The sequence below is a fragment of the Mustelus asterias genome, chromosome 3, assembly GCF_964213995.1.
Source record: "Mustelus asterias chromosome 3, sMusAst1.hap1.1, whole genome shotgun sequence".
NCBI lineage: Eukaryota > Metazoa > Chordata > Chondrichthyes > Carcharhiniformes > Triakidae > Mustelus > Mustelus asterias.
The window spans coordinates 62,091,031-62,115,858 of record NC_135803.1 but is presented as its reverse complement, the minus strand read 5'-3'; the positions used below and the strand labels follow the sequence as shown (position 1 = coordinate 62,115,858).

General features: G+C 43.6%; 1 protein-coding gene across 1 annotated transcript; it reads left to right on the top strand.

The window, feature by feature from the left end:
- Positions 1–3,635: 3,635 nt before the first annotated feature.
- cops9 (COP9 signalosome subunit 9) lies at positions 3,636–19,941 on the top strand. The gene is made up of 3 exons (XM_078202664.1): positions 3,636–3,789; positions 9,340–9,412; positions 19,184–19,941. Exons 1-3 carry the CDS (start codon positions 3,727–3,729, stop codon positions 19,219–19,221), a joined length of 174 nt encoding a protein of 57 aa, XP_078058790.1. The 5' UTR covers positions 3,636–3,726; the 3' UTR covers positions 19,222–19,941.
- The last annotated feature ends 4,887 nt before the right edge of the window (positions 19,942–24,828 follow it).

The following is a 24,828-nucleotide window of genomic DNA, read 5'->3' as shown; positions in this document are numbered from 1 at the left end:
CCACTGGGGTTGTTATTGTGTTACTGTTGGGCTAGGGTGTTGTTGTTATGGGGGTTGTACTATGTTGTTGGGATAGGGTGTTTACCTGTCCTAAGTGTTATCATGGCACACTCCAGTGGGGTCCCGCCTCCGGTGGCAGGGTATAAGACCCCCTGCTCCGGCAGGACCCCTTCAGTCTGAACGGGTGAATTTGTGTTAGTAGTTTCATTGTTAATGTATTAAAGCCTTCAGTACTAAAGCCTTGTTTCCGGGTGCTCATTGAGGTGCATCAATTTAATACATTAACTGAGAATATGGAGCAGATCCTAAAACCGGATCGTCTGACACTGGACCCACGTGCGGTCGGTGCAGCTAACACGTTCGAACATTGGTGGAAGTGCTTCGAGGACTACCTGGCAGCCTCGGTAGCTATCACTACGGACAGTGATAGACTCCAGGTCCTCCACGCAAGGGTAAGCGACACGATTTACCTAGCCATTCGTGCAGCTTCCACTTACCAGGGTGCCGTCGAGCTCCTAAAGAATAGGTACATTACGCCACCCAACGAGATTCACGCTCGTTATCTCCTCGCTACACGACGTCGGCAGTCGGGCGAGACCATAGAAGACTACGCCAATGAACTCCTGCAGCTTGCCAGGGCTTGTGACTGTAAGGACGTCTCCGCCGAGCAGTACATGCACGACCTCGCCCGAGACGCGTTCGTAGCAGGGGTAGGGTCCTCGTATATCAGACTTAAATTACTAGAAAAGGGGAAACTCAACTTGACCCAGGCAATGGGGATGGCCGTGAGGTTGGAGGCGGCGTCGAAGAGCTTGGCGCTGTACCCCGAGGACCACGTGCAGTCAACGTGGTTGGAGCAAGCTCTGCTCCCTCCTCGCCCCGCGAACCCGCGCTCCCAGATCGATTCGACGACGGCGGCAGCTCCAGGGGGCCAGCGATGCTATTTTTGCGGTGGGGCTAAGCATCCACGGCAGCAGTGTCCGGCAAGAACGGCAATCTGCAGCCAGTGCGGTAAAAAAGGCCACTACAGCAAAGTCTGCAGGTCCAAACCTAAAAACGGCAGTGCAGCTTGTAACCCTCCAGAACGGAGACCATCTCCTTCGGCGCTGCAGTACCCACGAGGTCCGACCACGTGCGACCTCAGGACGGCGCCATCGTGGCAAACAGAGGAGGAGGAAGACCACCAGGAGTCGCTGCGCTTGGCGCCCTCGCCCATGTGCGATTCATGGGGGCGGCCATCATGGTCCACGACGACTAGGAGCGACCAGCAGGGGTCCTCAGCATCCACATCGGCAGCATGCAGTGACGCCCAGGGGCCAACGGTGGCGTCGATCTCTCTGGATCAGACCAGGCATTTCAGACTGGAACATTCTATGATGGAGGTAAAGGTTAGTGGCAGAACTGTAAATTGTCTGTTTGACAGTGGGAGCACCGAAAGTTTCATACACCCTGAAACTGCTAAAAGGTGTGGACTCCGGGTTCTCCCTGCCAAGCAGACCATTTCCATGGCATCACAGTCCCGGTCTGTACCGATCCAAGGACGATGTATGGTAACTCTTGAGGTACAGGGCACAGTCTACGAGCAATACAGGCTCCTTGTGTTACCTCACCTTTGCGCGCCAATTCTCCTCGGACTAAATTTTATGGTCCACATGAAGAGTGTGATCCTACAGTACGGTGGGCCACTCCCTTCACTGGCCGTAGGGAACCAGCCGCAGCCTCCAAATTGCCCAAAACGCCCCGCGTGCAATCTATCCACCCTGAAGATCACGACACCATCCCTTTTTAAAAATCTGGTACCTGGCTGCAAGCCCATCGCTACTAAAAATAGACGAATTTTCCCGGTTTCCGTTTGTTTTCCCCTGTGCGGATACGTCGACTGCCACCGTCATCAAGGCATTCAGTGAGCTTTTTACCCTGTTCGGGTACCCCTGCTATATTCATAGCGACAGGGGCTCGTCGTTCATGAGCAACGACTTGAGGCAATTCCTGCTCTCATTCGGGATTGCCTCTAGTAGAACCACGAGCTACAACCCTAGGGGTAACGGACAGGTGGAAAGGGAGAATGCTACAGTCTGGAAGGCTGTCCTACTGGCACTGAAATCCAAGGGCCTTCCAGTCTCCCGGTGGCAGGAGGTCCTTCCAAATGCGCTCCATTCTATCCGCTCCCTCCTGTGTACGGCAACCAATGCTACTCCCCACGAGAGGATGTTCTCATTCCCTCGGAAGTCGTCCTCGGGGACCTCATTGCCAGCCTGGTTGACGTACCCAGGACCCGTCCTTCTGCGGCGCCATGTGAGGGCTCGCAAGTCCGACCCCTTGGTCGAACCGGTCCAACTCCTCCACGCCAACCCTCAGTATGCCTATGTGGCATATCCTGACGGGCGAGAGGACACTGTCTCCATTAGAGACCTGGCGCCCGCAGGGGACGTAGCAACTCCTGTCGCTCCTATTCCCCCAGTCACAGATCCACTACTCCTCATTACTTCCCCAGACGTGGCGCGGTCAGCACCGGGACCAGTGCATAACACTTTTACTCCCATGTACAGCTTGCCTGAGACTCGGAGATCGGCGCCACCATCATCACCACCACCACCACCACCAAACGTTCCAGGATCCCCTGCACCATCGCCTCATCAGGGCCGGCCGGCCCGGGAGTCTTTGAGGGGACAGCCAGATGTTGCTTTGAGAGAGCCACCGCAAGCACCTGCTCCGGTTTCGCAACCGGTGTTGAGAAGATCGCAGCGTCGGTGTGGTCCTCCAGACCGTCTGGACTTGTGAATCCTGTTATTTTTTTTGTCATTGTCTGTTTTCATCCACCCCGCCACCTTTGGTTCCTAAAGGAGGGGTGAATGTGGTGAACCATCGTTGGTTCACCACTGGGGTTGTTATTGTGTTACTGTTGGGCTAGGGTGTTGTTGTTATGGGGGTTGTACTATGTTGTTGGGATAGGGTGTTTACCTGTCCTAAGTGTTATCATGGCACACTCCAGTGGGGTCCCGCCTCCGGTGGCAGGGTATAAGACCCCCTGCTCCGGCAGGACCCCTTCAGTCTGAACGGGTGAATTTGTGTTAGTAGTTTCATTGTTAATGTATTAAAGCCTTCAGTACTAAAGCCTTGTTTCCGGGTGCTCATTGAGGTGCATCAATCTGTAAGGAGAGAAAATAGCTGACGTTTTGAGCCCAGATTTCATCCTTAATAAGCTTCTGTATTAATATTAAATTGAGTCTACTTGGCCTTTGCCTGACATTGTTGCTAAGTCATGAACAAAATCTGAAGGGGGAACATAAAGCCACATTTTTAATGTACAGGAGTGACAGGATTTGCAAACATTTTCTATTTTTACAAGTTTGTTTGTTCTGTAGAATTTTCTTTGCTGACCAAAACTCCCCAATTGCATTGTGTTTAGGTTTGCATTGGATTATCAGCAAAAAAAAACGTTTCAAGTGCTACTGTCAATAGATGAGATCTACAGAAAAATGTTACGAAAGCGCCCGTCAATATCTATGATATATAATATTTATATAGAGATGTGACTTTGGTGGATTTGTAACTAATGCAGCAGCTCATGCTGGTGTTTCCCCTGAGTGGTGCCGGGCGGCCACTTTAGCCGCGGACTCAGTTTCCAGCGGACCAGAGCGAGGGCGGGACACCGGAAGATCCGTCTGTTTTTGAGTCCGGGACTCGGAGACGGGAGACGGTCTGGGACAAAAAATTCCCGTCACCATGAAGCCGGCGGTGGACGAGATGTTCCCGGAGGGCGCGGGGCCCTACGTGGATCTGGACGAGGTTCGTCAGAGGGGCTGAGGCAAACACGCTACTTTCATGTAGCGCCTGTAACCTAGTAAAACCCTCCCAGGGCGCCTCACAGAGATGTCAGCAAAGGGTCAAGTCAGGGGGGTGGAAGGAGAGGTGAGCGAGTGGGTCTTAAGGAGCAGTTTGCAGAAGGGGAGAGAATGAAGGAATTCCAGAACTTAAGACACTGGCATCTGAAGGCACAGCTTCCAATGGTGGAGCGATTAAAATTGGGCATGCACAAGAGACAATACGCACCTCTTTAACCTGTGCTTAATGCTCTCCCCGCTCACATTGTCTGTACCTTTAAGACTTGATTAAATTTGCTACCCTTATCCTAAGACTATGATCTCTTGTCCGAGAATACCCCACCAGTGGAAGCTGATTTATTATTCTGTAAATAGAGTTTGTGTCTTTATGTGCCCTGTTTGCTGTTTGAGCAGATCTCCCACTCACCTGATGAGGGAGCAGCGCTCCGAAAGCTAGTGGCGTTTGCTACCAAAACCTGTTGGACTTTAACCTGGTGTTGTTAGACTCCTTCCTGCATGCACAAGAGGCCAGAATTAGAGGAGCGCAGAGATCTCGTTGGGTTGGGGGCAGGTTGACCAACTGTCCCTTGTTTTGCGCGATTGTCCTGTATCTGATTCCATTGGACACTGTCCAGGGTTGTGTGGTGCCAGGGTGCTATTTGTGCCATAATTCAGATGTCTAAAAGGAAAATAATGTTTGACTAATTTGCTAGAGTTCTTTGAGGATGTAACAAGCAAAGTGGATAATGGGAATCCTGTAGATGTAGTATATCTGGACTTCCGGAAGGCATTTGATAAGGTCCAAAGGTCCAAAGATGTGCGGGTTAGGTTGATTGGCCAGGTTAAAAAAAAAAATTGCCCCTTAGAGTCCTGAGATGCGTAGGTTAGTGGGATTAGCGGGTAGATATGTGGGGGTAGGGCCTGGGTGGGATTGTGGTCGGTGCAGACTCGATGGGCCGAATGGCCTCCTTCGGCACTGTAGGGTTTCTATGAGGTGCCGCACAAGAGGTTAATTCACAAGGTTAGATCACATGGGATTAGGGGTAATTTATTAGCTTAGATAGGTGACTGGCTGATGGACAGAAGACAGAGAGTCGGGATAAATGTTTATTTCTGGATGGCAAGATGTAACTATAGGAGTGCCACAGGGTTCGGTTCTTGGGCCCCAGCTATTTACAATCTATGTTAATGACTTGGGTACAAGCATAGAAGGCTCTATAGCCAAATTTGCATTAACACAAAAATAGGTGGGACAGTAAGTTGCAATGAGGAAATAAGAACCTTACAAATGGATATAGATAGGTTAGGAGAGTGGGCCAAAATGTGGCAGATGGAGTTTAACATGGATGAATGTGAGGTCATGCATTTTGTTTGCAAAAATGGGAAGGCGACTTATCTGAATGGGGGGAGATTTCGGGGTGCTTCGGTGCAGAGGGATCTGGGTGTCCTCGTTCATGAGTCACAGAAAATTAGCATGCAGGTACAGCAGATAATAAAGAAAATGAATGGAATGTTGGCATTTATAGCTAAAGGAATAGAATATAAAGGTAAGGAAGTATTGTTGCAACTATACAAGGCATTGGTGAGGCCGGACCTGGAGTATTGTGCACGGTTTTGGTCCCTGTATTTGAGGAAAGATGTAGTGGCATTGGAGGCAATTCAGAGGATGTTCAATAGATTGATTCCAGAGATGATGGGTTTGTTGTATGAAGAGAGATTGAACAGTTTGGGCCTATACTCTCTGGAATTTAATAGAATGAGAGGAGATCAAATTGAGGTATTCAAGATGATAAAGTAGATGTGGAGCAGATGCTTCCACTGGTGGGGTATTCTCGGACAAGAGGTCATAGTCTTAGGATAAGGGTAGCAAATTTAAAACAGAGCTGAGGAGAAACTACTTCTCCCAAAGGATTGTGAATCTGTGGAATTCGCTACCCCAAAGTGCAGTGGATGCTGGGACAGTGAGTAAATTTAAGGAGGAGATAGACAGATTTTTAATTGGTGATGGGTTGAAAGGTTATGGGGAGAAGGCAGCAAAATGGGGATGAGGAGCATATCGGCCATCATCAAATGGCGGAACGGACCTGCTCGGCCGAATGGCCTAATTTTGCTCCTATATCTTATGAACTTGACTTCAGTGCATACACTGCAACAGATCGCCTCGGGTTTGCTCCTACAGCCTTGGTAACCCTCCCACCTGCTCTCTTATCTGTGGCATCATTCACTGCCAACATCCCTGTCCCTTTCTACACAAGAGTTGGTCACCCTGATGTTGTGCAGCTGGAAGAATTTACAAAGGTTGGGAGAGATGAGGCTGTAGAGGGATTTGAAAACAAAGAAGAAAATGTTAAAATTTGGGATGTTGCTCAATCGGGGAATGTAGGTCAGCGAGTGACGGGACGAATGGGACTTGGTACAAGTTAGGAATGGGCAACAGAATTTTGGTCAAGTTCAAGGAGGGTGGGACATAAATGACCAGCCAGTGGAACATTGGAATCAGCAAGTCAGATGAGCCTGAAACTGGAGGAATAGGCAGTCTTACAGAGGCAGACGTAGGTGTTCCTGGTGATGGAGCAGGTGCAGGATCAGTTTATGTTGGCTTCAGATAGGAAGCTAAGGTTGCAAACAGTTTGATTTAGCCTCAACTAGTTGCTCTTGAGAGACATTAATGGCAAATACTTTGTGGCAGAGACCGAAGACAATGGACAGGATTCTCTAGCCCCGTCTCACCATCTTTCTCAAGGTGGGAGGCGGCACATTGTTGGCCAGTGGCAGGATCTTCACATCAACTTCCCCCAAGCTGCTGGAAATCCTGCAGCAGGGTTGCACCATTGGCGGAACCAGAAGTTCCTGCCAGCATAAACAGCTGGAAGGTTAATGACTTTGGTCTCCCCAGTGTTTTAATTTTGAGAAAATATCTGATCATCCAAAACTAATGTTGAATAAGCAGTGGAACAAATCGGAAGCAGTGGAAGAGCCAAAAGAGACTGGTGAGGTGAAGTCAAAGGGATGAAGTTATGTTTCAGTTATACAGAGATTCAACTGGGCACCACGCCTCAGGACAGTGGTATCTGCCTTGGTGAAGATATACTGCAGAATGCTTAGAACTCAAAGGCTCAAATTTTGAGGCCAGATTGTGTAAACCTGCTTAAAATGATAATAGCACTCCATAGAATACGTACAGAGGAGCTATTTCCTCTGTTGGAGAATGAAGAACAAGAGCGTGTAACTTTAAAATTAGGGGCAGGCCATTTAGGAAAGTGAAAAAAGTGAACGGGGCGGCACGGTAGCACAGTGGTTAGCACTGCTGCTTCACAGCTCCATGGACCTAAGTTCGATTCCCGGCTTGGGTCACTGTCTGTGTGGAGTTTGCACATTCTCCTCGTGTCTGCGTGGGTTTCCTCCGGGTTCTCCGGTTTCCTCCCACAGTCCAAAGATGTGCGGGTTAGGTTGATTGGCCATGCTCAAAATTGCCCTTAGTGTCCTGAGATGCGTAGGTTAGAGGGATTAGTGGGTAAATATGTAGGGATATGGGGGTAGGGCCTGGGTGGGATTGTGGCCGGTGCAGACTCGATGGGCCAAATGGCCTCTTTCTGTACTGTAGGGTTTCTATGAAAAGGATCAATCGAAAGGCGATGGATGCTGGGTCAGTGGGAATTTTCAAATCTGAGATTAATAGACTTTTGCCAGGGAATTGAGGGATATGGACCAAAAAATGGATAAATGGCATTGAATTACAGGTCAGCCGCGATCAAATTGAATGACAGAACAGACTCAAGGGGACGAATGGCCTATTCTTGTTCCTTTTGCAGTGGAGCTTCTGTCATTTGCACTTTTATTTCTGTCAAAGGTTTTGCAAATTAGCTCCTGGCACAATTATCTTTTGGTATTCATGAACTTTCTTCTTTCCTTGGGTGTTAAATCAACATAAATATTTATTTGTTATTGATACTACACTTCACTGTTATCCCCACAATATTTCTGTACTCTATATGCAAGGCTAAAATTTTGGGGAGCTCTTGATGGTCGTCTGTCCTGAATTCCATTGGTGATTTGGTGTCAGAGATTACTGTATAGCAAAGCACCTTGGAACATTATATTACATTTAAAACACGACACAAATAAATGGGAGATTAAGGGGAGATAATGCCACCAAGGTAATGTTACTGGACTGGCAACCCAGAGGCCACAGCTAATGCTGTGGGAGGCATGAGTTCAAATCCCAGATTGGCAGCTGGCGGAATTTTTAAAATTCAGTTAATAAATCTGGAATTAAAAGCTGGTCTCAGTAATGATGACCAAGACAACTATCATTGATTGGCGGCAGCACAGTGGTTAGCACTGCTGTGTCACAGTGCCAGGGACCTGGGTTCAATTCTGACCTTGGGTGTGTGTGTGTGGAATTTGCACGTTCTCTCATATTTGTGGGTTTCCTCCTGGTGCTCTGGTTTCTCCCACAGTCCAAAGATGAGGTTTGGTGGATTGACCATGGTAAATTGCCCCTGTTGTGTAAGCTATGGTAAATGTGCAGGGTTACTGGGATAGGCGGAGGGGCGAGTCTGGTTGGGATGCTCTTCTGGAAAGTTGGTGCAGACTCAGTAAGCAGAATGGCTGGCCTCTTTCTGTGCTGTAGGGATTCAATGGTTCTATGATTGCTGTAAAATCCCATCTGGTTCACTAGTGTCCTTTAAGGAAGGAAATCTGCGGTTCTTACCTGGTCTGGCCTACATGTGATTCCAGACCCACAGCAATGTGGTTGACTCTTAACTGCCCTCTGAAATGACCTCAATGCTTGTGTTGCAAAGTCAGGAATTCACTGTTCTGCAAAGTGAAGACTGGATTCTACAATTTTTCAGCATTGTTTCCTATCTATAATCCAAAGATGTATGGGTTAGGTGCATTGGCTATGCTAAATTGTCCCTTCGTGTCCCAAGATGCATAGGTTAGAGAGATTAGCGGGCTAAATATGTGGGGTTATGGGGCTAGGGCCGATGTGGGATTGTTGTCTGTGCAGGCCTGATGAGCCGAAAAGCCTCCTCCTGCACTGTAGAATTTCTATGATTTGATTATAATTTCATCTTTTAATGTTCTCTCTTGCAATAAGGTAATGAATTACACTGGAATCTGATTCTACTGGTAATACCCCAATACATTGCTCAAATGGGACTGATTACAGATTGATCATGGGCTCAACACAACTTGGTTAATCCCAGTCCTTACACAATGCCCACTGGTGTGTTTTCCAAGGGAATTTAGGAGAAACCATGACTGATATTTCCCTTCCCTTTGTTCATTTATAGTTTTTCTATTGCTGCACAGTTGAGGTCAAATAACTTAGTGAAAGCTGATGATTAAGTTTAGAGTTATTGGATTCTTTAACATGCTATGTATTTACCCCTTATTTGTAACTCATTGAGAGAAGCTAGGCTTTGCTATTTTTTCGAAGAACAAATGGTTAACACTCTTTGAACTCCATAAAATATTTTTAACTGTAGTCTTTTTGTTCATTTTTCAGGCAGGAGGAAGTTCAGGCCTTCTAATGGATCTTGCAGCTAATGAAAAAGCAGTCCATGCAGATTTCTTTAATGGTGAGAAGTTCTTCACTAACATCTTAGACCCTTTCAAGCACTCAGCCTTTTTATTACAAACTTATAATGGCTGTCTGACTAGTCTCTGTTTTAAGGCAGTGGCCTAGTTGTATTGTCACTGAATTAGTAATCTAGAAATTCTGCTCTGGGGGCCTGGGTTCGAATCCCACAATGGCAGATGGTGAAATTTGATTTCAATAAAAAGAAAATCTGGAATTAAAAGTCTAATAATGAGCATGAAACCATTGTCGATTGTTGTAAAAAAAACCCAACTGGTTCACTAATGTCCTTTTAAGGAAGGAAATCTGCCATCCTTACCTGGTCTGGCCCTCATGTGACTCCAGATCCACAGCAATGTGGTTGACACTTAACTGTCCTCTCAAGGGCAATTAGGGATGGGCAATTAATATTGGTCCAGCCAGCAACACCCATAATGCCATGAAAGAACAAAAAAAATTGTGCAACATCTTCACATTGCAGAAGATGTTGAAGTTTGGAACTCCTTTCCGCAAAAGGCAATTGATGTTGATCAGTTGTTAACTTTCATAGAAAAATCTATCAATCTCTGATTTAAAGGAATATAGACATAAGCTGTTGTCAGAAACTTAGCAGGTTGGACAGCATCTGAAAAACAGTTAATGTTCAGGTTGCAATGGCCCTTCATCAGCATTTTATCTTGCTTTTGTGTCAGATTTAAAGGATGCGAGGTAAATGTACATATATACAATCTGGTCACAGATTAGTCATGATCTTATTGAATGGTGGGACAGGCCTGAGGAGCTGAAAGACTTCTTATGTCTCTAATACTTCTGTCACACATTGCATTTGGTTCTTGAGATCTAACTCCAATCTAACTTTAATCTGCTGAAGAAATTTTTGGTCAGTTGCATAAATCTTTTTATTCGTGCTCAGCATTTTCTCATCTGTTTCATCTTTTCTCAAATCCTCTGTCATCATAATTCTTACAAAGAACAAAGAACAATACAGCACAGGAACAGGCCCTTCGGCCCTCCAAGCTTGCGCCGCTCATGTGCCCAACTAGACCATTCGTTTGTATCCCTCTATTCCCAGTCTGTTCATGTGGCTATCTAGATAAGTCTTAAACGATCACCTTGCTTGGCAGTGCATTCCAGGCCCCCACCACCTTCTGTGTAAAATACGTCCCCCTGACATCTGTTGAACCTTGCCCCCCCTCACCTTGAACCTGTGTTCGTCACCTCCAACCTGGGAAAAAGCTTCCCACTGTTCACCCTATCTATGCCCTTCATAATTTTATACACTTCTATTAGGTCGCCCCTCATCCTCCGTCTTTCCAGGGAGAACATCCCCAATTTACCCAATCTCTCCTCATAACTAAGACCCTCCATACCAGGCAACATCCTGGTAAACCTTTTCTGTACTCTCTCCAAAGCCTCCACGTTCTTCTGGTAGTGTGGCGACCAGAACTGGACGTAGCATTCCAAATGTGGCCTAACCAACGTTCTATACAGCCGCAACAGCATATGCCAACTTTTATATTCTATGCCCCGTCCAATAAAGGCAAGCGTGCCATATGCCTTCTTGACCACCCTCTCCACCTGTGCAGCCACCTTTAAGGATCTGTGGACTTGTACACCCAGGTCCCTCTGTGTGTCTATACTCCTGATGGTTCTGCCATTTATTGTATAGCTCCCCCTTACATTAGATCTACCGAAATGCATCACTTCGTTTATATCCCTCTATTCCCAGTCTGTTCATGTGGCTATCTAGATAAGTCTTAAACAATCCCAGCATGTCCGTCTCAATCACCTTGCTTGGCAGTGCATTACAGGCCCCCACCACCCTCTGTGTAAAATACACTAAATCCTCTTCACTGTCCGGTGCCCTTCCTGTTTTCCACTTTTCATTACTTCAAAATCCAGTTTGTGCTGACGTGATTTTGTAAACTGCTGCCCAGGATTATTGTGAAAGTTGGGTTCAAATTGATAATTTTTAAGCTGAATTATTACTTTTTCCACCTTGTCACCTGTTTTGACGGGAAATGCAAAATTGCAGAAAATACAAGAACAAAACTGCAAGTGACGTTATCTGAATAGTTCTACATTGCTTACAATTCAGCTCTTTTTAAGACCCTAGTCAGCAGACAGTTACCTTAATTTATAGAATACAAAATATTATGAAAGGTTTGCAGTAAAAAAATTAGTGACCAGCTGAAAGAAAAATAAGACTGATTAATGTCTACAAGTGGAGTGGCTTTTATATTTATTTTGATATTTTATATTTTGATTTCCTGGTTTCAGTGGATTCAATGGAATTTGGTTTTTGTATTATTTTCCATCAAATTACATTTTTGGGATAATTGATGTGCACAATGGATAGTTTCTCAGTGCAACTATGAGTTGGAATGTTTAGCTGCTGTTAATGTTGCTTACAGCTAGAGGGCAGATGTTGTTGGCTGTAGTCAAGTAGTTATGCACTGCAAGATGAGTCAAAAGCGATTTAAGCTCTGACAGAGTTTTCTTTCAAATGTACATTTGTAAAATTGTTGATTAAGTGAATTGGTCTGCCAGATTTCAAGCACCCATTTTCTAAATCCCTAGGGTAGGTGCATGGTGGGTAGAATTTAATCTGCTCAGTCCTTTAACAAATTCCCCCCCCCCCCAAAACATTTTTCACTTGGTACACCAGCCGTGCTGTGAACTCTCTTAACAAAACTTCTAAAACTGAGACAAACTTGCAGATCAAAATTATTGAGTTTACAATGTATTCATACATGATTCTGATGTTTTACTTTGAGGACCAGTTTTGTGCCAATGCTCATGATTGTTGGGAAACTGGGCTCAGTTATTTCCCCCACCTTCCCTACTAAACCCATTCAAAGTAGGGCCTTTAAATAGTTGTAAGAATAGTAGGTTAGGATTTGGTTTTATATCAAGACTTTATCTGTCAAGTGCTAAAATTCATTCTTGCCACATAAACCAATTAAGAGGACACGTTTAACTCCACTTAGCCCAAAATATTGAGGATTGAACAGGGCACAGTTTAATGTACTATAACTACAATGTTGCACTGCATCTGTAGTCTAGAATTCTTGACATTGCAATGCAACTTCACACACAAAACATGGACGTAATTTCAGAATTGCAGCTTAGACATGAACTACATCTGATTTAACATAACTGTTCAGAATCCAATTATCACAGCCTTAATTAATCATAACATCGGTAATTTTGAGGATCAGAATATGTGTTTGACAATGTTAGGAATTCTCTGCATGACAAGTAGCAATTATGCTGTTTCTGTACCCTGGACAATCATATAATATCAAAAAAACTCTTAACTGTTACAACAGAACAATCTTTCTTTTGACGAGCAGTAATTCTAAGTTGAAGGGTACATCTTCATTAAGTTGTCTGTAATCATGTAGAATGCACTGCTGAAAGTGTGATAGGACATTCAATGTAACTTTCAAAAGGGAATTGGATTTTTTTAGGAAATGAAGAAATTTGCAGGGCCATGAAGAAAAGAGCATAGGAGAGGGACTAATTCAATAGATCTTTCAAAAATTCCAGCAAAGATACAATAGGCTGAACAGCCTCTTTCTATGCTGTACGGTTTGATTCTTCTTACTTCTTTAGTAGTTGTCATCTTTTAGCTTCAAACTAATGTTGTGCGCACAGTTATTATGTACCAGATATCTTGATGACGTCCTGAAACTGAGTTGAGTATAACCAAAATTCCAATTTGAAGAAATCTTTTTACTTCAGTCTCTTATCACTGCTGCTCCTGTCTTGACTTCTGAAACCTTGCGCAGAAACTTTCCCTGTATGGACTTTAGGTCAGCATAATTTCAAACCTAACTCATCCATTCCACCTCAGCAAGGTTGGGCTTTCTACTGGGGCGATAAAAATATATTTATTACCATGGCTTAACTAAATATACTTAGTCATTTTGGTTCCTTTATTTCTATTATTAAACAGATAATATCTGATTGAATTTTCATTCATCAGGAATGCACATGATCAAAAATAAGTTGTCCCTCATTTAAGACCAAAATAAGGAGGAATTTCTTCTCTCAGGGAGGGCTGTTATTCTTTGGAATTCTCTGCCCCAAAAAGGGGTGGCTAGGTCATTGAATATAATCAAAGTTTGAGTTAGACTTATTTTTGATTGACAAGAGAGTTAAAGGTTATGTGGGACATGCAGGAAAGTGGAGTGAAGGCCACAGTGAGTTTAACCATGATCTTATAGAATGGTGGGGCAGTCATGATGGGCCAATGACCAACAGCAACCAAAGATTAGGTTGCGACAAAATATTTGTTCAAAAATATCAATCAACACACAGTTCAGGGACTTTTATCAACACTGGATTTAAGCACTAATTGAAGGTAAAAGACCAGTGTTATGTTTTAACTCTTCGCCAATATGAATATCATGAATTGAATAAAATATTAAATTGTGCCTCTACTGGGAAGATTGGCTAGATGCAGTGGAGGGGAAAGGAGGGTGAGGGAGGTGTCATTGCTCCACTTTCAAGAGACACTAGTGTGCTACTGATGTCAGCCCGTTTTGAGACTCTCATGCCATCTCTTTGTGACATCTCGCTTGCAAGGGCTACAATGAGTGGGTCCACAACTCCCATGGAAGGAGAGTTGTCCTTTGGGTCTAAGATTGTTATTCACGGGCTAGTTCTTATCATAGAATCATAGAAACCCTACAGTGCAGAAAGAGGCCATTTGGCCCATCGAGTCTGCACCGACCACAATCCCACCCAGGCCCTACCCCCATATCCCTGCATATTTACCCACTAATCCCTCTAACTTATGCATCTCAGGACACTAAGGGGCAATTTTCTTTTTAGTATGGCCAATCAACCTAACCCGCACATCTTTGGACTGTGGGAGGAAACCGGAGCACCTGGAGGAAACCCGTGCAGACACGAGGAGAATGTGCAAACTCCACGCAGACAGTGACCCAAGCCGGGAATCGAACCAGGTCCTTGGAGCTGTGAAGCAGCAGTGCTAACCACTGTGCTACCGTGCCACCCATCTCTATTTGGTGGGAAGTCTGACGCACAGGAGGGAATTCTACCACTGAACCCAAGGCTTACTCCAGAGAAATATTAAAGCGGACTAAAATGTCTAGACTTCAGTAAACCTCAATACAGGAGATGGTAGTAAGTGATAATATCACTGGGCTAGTAATCCAGACACCTGACCTATTGGAAAGATACACAGGGAGGTGGTGGTATAGTGGTGTTGTTACTTGACTAGTATTCCAGAGACTCGGGTTTGACCCAAGTTCGAATCCCACCACATCAGATGGTGAAACTTGAATTCAATAATCAATTAAAAAATCTAATGATCACAAAACTATTGCCGATTGTCTCTTATTTCTTTTAGGGAAGGAAATCTGCTCTCTGGTCCGGCCTACATGCTAATCCAGCCAAGTGGTATTGTCCTCTGGCCCAGCTAGTTCAGGTGTACTTGCACCACACAGACTTCAGCCATTAAAGGTGGCTCACCACCGCCTTATGGAGGACAGTTGGCGATGGGCAGTTATTGCTCAAGAATAAATAAATAATAGTTGCTTGGTAGAAAAGGGGTATTGCTTAAAAGAGAGACATTTGTCAAAATAAATCTTTTGCTTGTATCAGAACAGATGCAAGAATGCTAATTTCAAAGGAACTAAGCGATGAGGGTAAGATGAAAAACTTGGACAGCATTTCTCTCTCTCTTCAGTAATGCTAACATCCGAAGTAACTCCAATTGTCAAATAGCATAGAATGGCTTAGAAATATGAGTTTAGATTAATAAGTGATTCAAAATACAATGGAAATGTGACTTAAAATAAAGTTTATTTATTAGTCACAAGTAGGCTTACATCCATACTGCAATAAAGTTACTGTGAAAATCCCCTAGTCGCCACACTCTGGCGATTGTTCGGGTACACTGAGGGAGAATTTAGCGAGGCCAATGCACCTAACCAACACATCTCTGGACTGTGGGAGGAAACTGGAGTACCCGGAGGAAACTCTCGCAGACATGGGGAGAACATGCAGACTCCGCACAAACAATGACCTGAAGCTGGAATTGAACCCAGGTCCCTGGCGCTAAAATTAATAACATTTATATATCATGAAAAGTCTCAGATTTTCAAGTAACCAAGAGACCTGTCAGAAGCTGGTTGTTGGTCAGTAATGGCTTCCAGTTTTCTGGCAAGCTTTGGATGTTGAAGGCCAGCTATGTTAGTAGAAAGGGGCAACTTTATCATAGATCAATCGTGACCTTGAGAAACATACTATTTTGCATTTAATGGGGGAATTATGTTGATTTTAAAATCTATTTTGTGTACCAATTCATTTTTTAAATGTTCCTTCAGTACCCTGACAGTGCTAGAAACCATATGAAAAAATATTGATGCATTCAAACAAACTCGCACATTACAAGATTGCAAATTGCATGTTTCCTTTATCCATAACTAGCATTTTTAAATGGTGGTTATATATCTACTTTGGGTACTTACGATCAATGCTGCCAATTATTCATAGTTTGCATGTCAGATTTACAGAGGAAATGACATGGCCATAATTAAAAATGATGAATCACTATAAAATAATTTTACAATGAAAAACCTGGTGGGCAGTATGATTCCTGTGGATATGAATTTCTTTCAAGTTCAAAGTTGCAACCTTTGTTCTGTGTTAGCAGTTTTCAAATATTGAACAGAGTTATTGACAGATTAGAATACTGTAACATGACAATAAACAACCTTCTTCTTAAAGATCCTTTTGGAACACTTTTTTTATCGAACTGTCCATGGTTACAAATTGTCGGATTCCATCATACTGGCATAAACATTGTCTACACTTATGTTTTAGTTGCATAAAAAAGTATATAAAAAGGGTTTCCAGTATGCAGTGCTGTAAATATTGCAACTGTGGAGCAACATCTTACAAATGTAGGGCCACACTTCTTTTAATCTTCCTACAGCTCCTGGAGATGTTTTCTCCCCAGTAATGGCAATGTAACAGTTGCCGTGTCTGTGTATAGCAAAACAACGATAAAATAAGTGAAGTATTTTTATGCAATTTTCCAAATTGTTATGTGAAAGGCTCAAAAGACCATTTGATCTGTTCAAGGGATAATTGCAAATCTCAGTTGGATAACTCTTGATCTATATTGTATTTACAATTAATTAGGTTGAAATTTGTGAAGTCCCAGTGATAGCTGGGCTAAATTTACCATACGTGGATCACAAGCTCAAGTCCAACTATGTGCCTAACATTTTAACACATTCATTTCAAATAAATTATTGGAAATTATGAAGTTAAGTATCTTACAATGTCAGGAAACTGACTTAGAGTAGAAGCACACCCAATATATTTAGCTATGAAAAATCTTTCGCTTGCTTAGGAACTAAACGGGATGTGTAGGCAGTGCTAAGATCCCTTATTTGGCTTGTCCTGACAAGCAAGGGTCCAGTTGTGGAGGTGTCGAATTGTGGGGGTGGTTTCATTCTGTTCCTTAGAAGTCAGCAGGTGATATGCTTGGTTAGATGTTTCTTATTAGTTGTTGCTTTCACAGTCTTACAGTGCATTGCTACCACACTGCTCCCATGAAGCCCCACATTGGCGTCTGTACAAATCTGCCCACGATTGGCACTAACTTGAAAAGCTGACTTGGCGACTTCAGTTGCTATTTTGGGAAATGCATGCTGATGCAGTTAGTGTAATGAAGAGAGGCATTTCCTCTGAATCAGACTATATTGTGTAGATTTCGAGTGGCATTAAAGCACCAAGATTTCCAGCAACAAAATGTATTAAATGTCAATAAACTTTAAGTTAAAAAAATCTATTGAATGGTGGCTGCAGGAGAAGAGATCTCATTTAAATATACTGGATCCGCTCCAGTTACTTGGGTCCAAATCATTTCTGGATTTTGGAACTTTCTGGATTATAGAGTAACGTTCTAACGTGGAAGACTTGATGGATGTAAAAATTATCGGAATCGTTAAAATGTGATCATTTTATTATTGCTTTATAATTGTTTTTCTTATCCAAAAACTGTTATCTTACATGTTTATGCTCCCCAAGTACTGTACTAAAATGAGGCTGGGTCTGGTGAAAAAATTTCAGGACTGCTAGTTTTTCTGAACAATAGATTTCCAGACTGGGAAGGTAGCAAGAGTGTTTGGAATGGGGCTGAGGACAAAATTGTAGGCTGATGTAAGCTAAACCATCCTTAAAGCTCTTGTGAATTCAGAATTATATGGATGAACTTGGACAAACAGCCAGATGAGCAAAACAGGAAAGCTTTTTAAAATATTTATTTTCGGGTGAGATCCCAGTGTACATCTGTTCCTCCGAAATAAAATCTCAATATGGCAGCAATATTTTGCAGCACAGTGCGTATCCTGACTTTTATTATCCTTTTCTGTTCTCTGAAGGGAATAATCAAAAGTGTTGTAGAAAGGTCATGTGGCTGGCCTCTGTCAATTTCCAATTCAATTAAGAATGAGATTGCAGATACAATGGTGTTTCTTTATAACTATTGTTATTCATAATCTTAGACCATAATAAGCAGTTTGAATTGAACCGCCTTCTGGAGTGGCGTTCTGAATTAAGTTTGAGGCCTGAGCTTAAAGGTGCTTAGTTTCAAACAGTTTACTAGACAAGAAGAATGCTTAAAACCATGTAAAATTTGTCAATTGAAAAATCCATTGATTGAAAGGTTTCAGTGAAGAGATAGAAAATCTGTAGGTTAGCAGTTTGATTCATGGTAATTGGTTTGTGTGTGAGACACTGGAAGATTTTTCAACAGCCACCTAAGGCCTTGTATGAAATTAATTTGAAGGGTCATAAATTGTTAATGATCAATTTGGGCCTGTGGCACAAAACTGTCGCAAATTCAGCAACCACAACCTTTTAACCTAGTAAAACATCCCAGTGGCTTGACAGGACTGAAAAATGTTGACACGGAGCCAGATATCGGAATATAAGGACATTGTCAAAGAGTTAGGTTTAATAAGTATGTTAAAGGATGAGAGAAAGATTACAGGGATTGAGAAGTTTAGGGAAGGTTGCAGAGCTGAGGACTGAGGTAACAAAGGACACATCTGCCAGTGGTAAAGTGATCAAAATTTGGGATGTTCAAGTGACTGGAATTGAAGCAACTTTCAGATCTTGGAGGGTGGTTACACGGAGCACTAATTGGAAATTTCATTTCGAAGCTAATGCTGGAAGTAGAAGTCACAATGGTGTGTGGTATGCTGATGGTTGGTTCGAAGGAGAAGTAGTTTCACTTTGCAACAAACTCTGCTATAGTTGATCTGAGAGTGTTTTGACAGATGCCAGAATTGAGAGGAGTTCAATCTGTCGTAATGAATAGAGTGGGGGAAAAAAAGGCAACCCTACAACCTGGCTTCAGCTACTGCGCTAAAATCCTACTCTTGACTGGTATCTGCGCTAATAATTTCTTAAAAACTTGCGTTCTGTCAGTTATCATTTGCTTCTAACAAAGGGAAGGAAATTGATCGGGCGTTGCTGAGAAGTCCTTTCGGAATCATCAAGTGTGATTTTCTCTTCTTGGACTTGGGATTGATAATTGAATTCATGGAGATATTAAAAAGGCTTACAGTTTTCGTCATTTTTATTGTGGGGAGGTAACTGTTGAGGATGGGGGCGGTGAGGGGGAAGGGGGGGATTAAACAAAGAAGGGAACGAGAGCAGAGAGGATATAGCAAAGCTTGATTTGAGGATACTAATTGTGCTTCCTGTTTAAACTCTTTAGATTTTGAAGACCTATTTGATGATGATGATATTCAGTGATTTGTTCTTCACACTTCACCATCTGAACCACCGTACGTTTTCAAACAAGGAGGAGGGAAAAGAATAATCAACACCTTGGAAAGACTGCTGCTGATGTTGTATGGACAAATACACAAAGCAGGATGTTTCCTTGAGAAGGAGTCTACATTTTACAAACGTGCATAGACTTGTGTACAGTCACCATGTTGATATTTTTTGTCTTTTTTAAATTATGAATTTATTTTATTAAAGTAAAATGTAGCAAAATGTTGTGTTGTTTTGAAAAATAGATATTACATGTAAGGTGCAACTTATCTCCCAACAAACCTGATGTTCCGTCGTGGGTACAGCATTTGTGTTGAGGTTTTTCAGATCCTAATCACAGTTTAAATGTAATTGAAGGGCTGAGCTTTGCAAGAACACCTGCTTGAGTACAAAGGTTGCTTATAATTATTTGAGTAAAGTCTTACTCTTAGTTGTACTGGCAGCAAATCATTTCATTATCGTTATGTTCTGTGCATGTGAGCATACAGATTGAATAGGGTACGTGTTGTTCAAAAATACAAGCTGGGAATATTACAAAGCTGAGAAGTCTGTTAAACTCATTGTGGAGGTTTCCAATTTTCTTTTGTTTGACTCTGGTGCTAAATGCACATCTTTGAGTACCTAATTACCACAAAAATAAATATGAGATGGAAGAAAGCGGTTCAGCCCTTCCACAGGGGCCAATGCTCTTCTCTCAATATCTAGCTGCCTCCAAATTATTTCAGTTTACCTCCATTATCCCGACCTGGAAGACCACTCCAAGCATTCATCAGTATGTGGATAATTGCCTCCTGAGATTAGTCTTTAACTTCCTTTTTACAATTCTGGCTTATACATTCATGGGGCATCACTGGCATAGCTGGCATTTATTGCTCATCCCTGATTGCCTTTGAGAAGCACAGCAGTGATTAGCAGTGCTGCATCACAGTGCTAGGGACCTGAGTTCGATTCTGGCCTTGGGTGACTGTGCAATTTGCACATTCTCCCCCATGTCTGTGTGGGTTTCCTTCGGGTGCTCTGGTTTCCTCCCACAGTCCAAAGATGTGCAAGTTAGGTGGGTTGGCCATGCTAAACTGCCCCTTAGTGTCCTAAAGTATGTAGGTTAAGTGGATTGGCCATGGTAAATGCATGGAGTGATAGGGTGGGGTGGAGGGGGGTGGCTGTGGATCTGGGTAAAATATTCATTCAGAGTTGCTGCAGATTTTGGGCCTAATGGCCTGCACTGTCGGGGTTCTGTGGTTCTAAGATGGTGATGGGCCATATTCTTGAACTGGTGCAGGTACAACCCATAACGCTGTTCGAGAGAAAGTTGGAGGATTTAAACCATGCAACACTGCAGGAACAGCAAGATATCCCAGGTCTTAAGATGGAACTTGCAGATGCTGGTGTTCCCATGCGCCTGCTGTTCTTATTCTCCGAGGCGGCGGATTTGGAAGGTTTTGAAGGAGCCTTGTTGCTGCAGTGTATCTTGTAGATGTGAATGTTTAAGGTGGTGAACAGGGAGTTAATCAAACAGACTGCCTGGACTTGAATGGTGTTGAGCTCCTTGAGTGTTGTTGGATCTGTAGTCATCCAGGAAAGTCATTCCATCCTAATTTCTAGTTTTTAGAAATCATAGAATCTCTACAGTGCAAAAGAAGGCCATTCATCCCATCGAGTCTGCACCAACAACAATCCCACCCAGGCCCTATCCCTGTCACCCTACATGCTTACTCTGCTAATCCCTCCAACCTATGCATCCTGGGACACTAAGGGGCAATTTAGCATAGCCAATCAATCTAACCCACACATTTTTGGATCGTGGGAGGAAACCTACGCAGACACGGGAGGAATGCACAGGCAGTGACCCAAGCCCGGAATCCAGGTCCCTGGAGCTGTGAGGCAGCAGTGCTAAGCACTGTGCCGCTGAAGGGGGGGAGGGGATAGGCATTGGGGAGTCAGGAACGGAGTTACTTGCTGCAGAATTCCCAGCCTCTGACCTGTTTTTTGTATCTACAGTATTCATAGGGCTGGTCCAGTTCAATTTCTAGCCAATGGTGACCCCAGGACATTGGTGGGGGATTTGGTGTTGATAACTTTTGAATATCACATATGTGGGGTGGGATTCTCTACCCCACCCGTGGCATGTTTCTTGGCAGCACAAGTTTGCCTGCCATTGGCTGGTGGTGGGATCTTCTGGTTCCGCCACTGTCAATGAGATTTCCCAGTGAATCCACTCCCATGCTGTCGGGAAACCCAGAGCAGGGATATGTTGTCGGCAGGATCTGAAGATCCCACCAGTTGGAAAAACCCACCTGTGGGTTTTAAATTGAACTGATGCTCATGATGAATTTTCTCTGTGCCCTTTAGTATTCTATATATGTCCAAGGTTCCCTTTAGTTTTAATTCCTTTCCTTTGATAACTAGGATAATTCTTTGATGCATCCCTTCAGGAATTGGCTGTTTCCCAAGTACTGTGGTGACCAGAACTGAGAGAGCAATACAGCTTGAAACTTCAAACTGGTGCAGTAGTTTCAAAATATTAGTTTAGTTCTACTTCACTACCACACCACTCACCACCTCCACCCTCTAAATTATCAAATTGCGTGTCCAGCATCTAGTACTAGAGCTCGGTGACTTGGACAGCCTATAGTTGAAACTTTAAAGCACTGAAGAACTACCAGCAGACCTCCACATCTACTGGCAAGGAAGGTGGTCCAACATTGGTGTCTTCCAAGCAAACATCTACAGCATTGAGGCATGAATCATTCATATTGTTCATATGCCCGACATCAGAATCTTGAAGTAACTGCTGTATTCAGAACTTGGTTGTGGCATGAGACTTCCAGGAGAACAGAAACACTTTTGGGATGTCCCCAATTCATCTCTGAAGAGATCAAGCATCCCTGCTGACTTAGGGGAGTCTGTGGCCAACCAAAACGTAGAAGGTTCATTAGAAGGACACCAACCATGCCAAGAGACTTTGTCGGAAACATGCAGCGGCACAGTCAAAATAATCAGGGCCAGATAAGTCCCCTGGCTCTGGTGGCTTGCGTCCTAGGATCCTAAAAGAAGTAGCTACCAAGATAGTGGATGCATTGGCTGTAATTTTCCAAGAATCCTTGGATACTGGAGAAGTACCGGAGGATTGGAAAACTGCCAATGTGGCATCCCTATTAAAAAAGGAGGGAGGAAAAAAGCAGGTAACTACAGGCCGATTAGCCCAACATCTATTGCTGGAATCAATTATTAAGGAAGTAATAGCAGCAGATTTGGAAAACCATAATCTAATCAAGCAGAGTCAGCATAGCTCCATGACTAATTTATTTGAGTTTTTTGAGAAAGTCTCAATCAGTGAATAGAGGGGAATCATAGAATCCTACAGTGCAGAAAGAGGCCATTCGGCCCATCGAGTCTGCACCGACACCACAATCCCACCCAGGCCCTATCCACATATCACTACGTATTTACCCACTAACCTATGCATCCCAGGGCACTAAGGGGCAATTTAGATTGGCCAATCAGCCTAGCCCGCACATCTTTGGACTGTGGGAGGAAACCGGAGCACCCGGAGGAAACCCACGCAGACACAGGGAGAATGTGCAAACTCCACACAGACAGCGACCCGAGCCGGGATCCGAACCTAGGTCCCTGGAGCTGTGAAGCAGCAGTGCTAACCACTGTGCTACCGTGCTGCCCATAATGGGTAGATGCGTTGTATTTGAATTTCCAGAAGGTGTTTGAAAAGGTACCTCACAAGGTTTAGTTACAAGATAAGAGCCCATAGTGTTGGAGGTAGTACATTGGCTTGGATAGAGAATTGACGAAAGGGCTGGAGATAGCAAGTGGGGATAAGGGGTTCTTTTTCAGGTTGGTGACTTGTAACCAGTATGGTTTCAAAGAGATCAGTGCTGGAACCCCAACTATTTACATTATATATTAATGACTTGGAGGAAGGAAGTGAATGCACTGTAGCCAAATTTGAAGACAACACAAAAATAGGTGGAAAGGCAAGTTGTGAGAGGGATACAAAGTTTATAAAGAAATATTGATAAATTAAGGAAGTGGGCCAAATGTTGACAAATTAAGTATAATGTGCAAAAATGTGAAGTTCATCTTGGAAGGAAGAACAAAAGGATGCTATTATTTAAATGGAGAAAAACTGCAGAAAGCTTCAACACAGGTGCAGCAGGTAATCAGGAAGGCTAGTGGAATTTAAGGAAAGATATTTTTTCATTGTAGGCAGTTCAGAGAAGGTTCACTAGGATGATCCACATTATGGAGGGATTGTCTTATGAGGAAAGGTTAAACAGGTTGGGACTCTGCTCCTTGGAATTTAGAAGAATGAGAAGCAATCTCATTGAAACATAGGATTCTTAAAGGGCTCGACATGGTAAATGCTGAGAGGATGTTCCCCCTCATGGGAGAGCCCTGGACCAGAGCATGTTGTTGTATCTGTTAATTCTCAGATACTTTTGACCAGTTTGCTTAGGTTTTACCCCGATGTCCTTATTTGCAAGATGGACAAAGGACAAACACAAGTAAAGGTTCAACAAGTTTATTAATAATAACACTATTAACTCTTAAATTACCCACATAAAACAAGAGGATACCCCAGATTCAAGTATACTACCCGCAAAGATGGTTTGGTTAAACTGCAGGCTCGATTCTCTGAGTCCCTCTGGTCCATCGTCACGAAGGTGAGTCTTGATGGCAGCTTCTTCCTTCCTTCCTCCTCTGGTCAGTCTTCCGAATGGTCAAGGTCATCTCCCTCATCGAGTCTTCACTGCTGGTGTGTCTGAAAATGTGTTCCTTTATCCCCCTGCCTGCTTGCCTTTCCAGAAATTCTCTGGCTTCCGGCCAATGAGGTCCCAGGAGGGGGTTCCAATACCCAGTGGATTTTTTGATGTCTGCCTGACAGGACACCAGGGTCTGCCTCCCAGGTGTCCATCTCCATGTTGTTGCTTACATGTAACTGCAGGAGCTTCCGGTGACAGAAAGTCTGGCCCGATCTGGGCTTCTAACAATAGGCCGGTGCATTTCAATGAGGTGCAATGATCTCCTGTTAAGTATCAGTAGAGTGCGACAACCTTTGATGGGTGGTTGATGGATCAGGCCCAGACATATTTGTACAATTGGCCTGCCCGAGGTTTGACTGTGTTTGATTTTAATATGCCCAATTCTTTAATTTAGGATATCCAATTTTATCAGCCTTAAAACTAGGCCCTGTTTATATCACCACAATGTAGTATCAGGATAAAGGGGTGCCAATTTAAGACGAAAATGAGGAAGAATTTCTTCTCTCAGAGGGTTTTGAGTCTTTGGCATACAAAGCTGTGGGGAAAGGGTCATTGTGCATATTTAAGACTGAAGTAGATTTTTGATCAGTAAGGGAATCAAGGATTATGGGGAAATGGCACAAAGGAATGTTGGATCAGCCATGATCCTTTTGGTGGAGCAGGCCCAATGGGCCAAACGGCCTACTCCTGTTCCTATTTCTTCTGGTCTTATTGGACAGACCACATAAACTTCAACAGCTCATCTAGCCAACTCTTCAAGCACCACTTATCCTGCTTGTGGTAGGGTCTGTAGTTTACACATTGG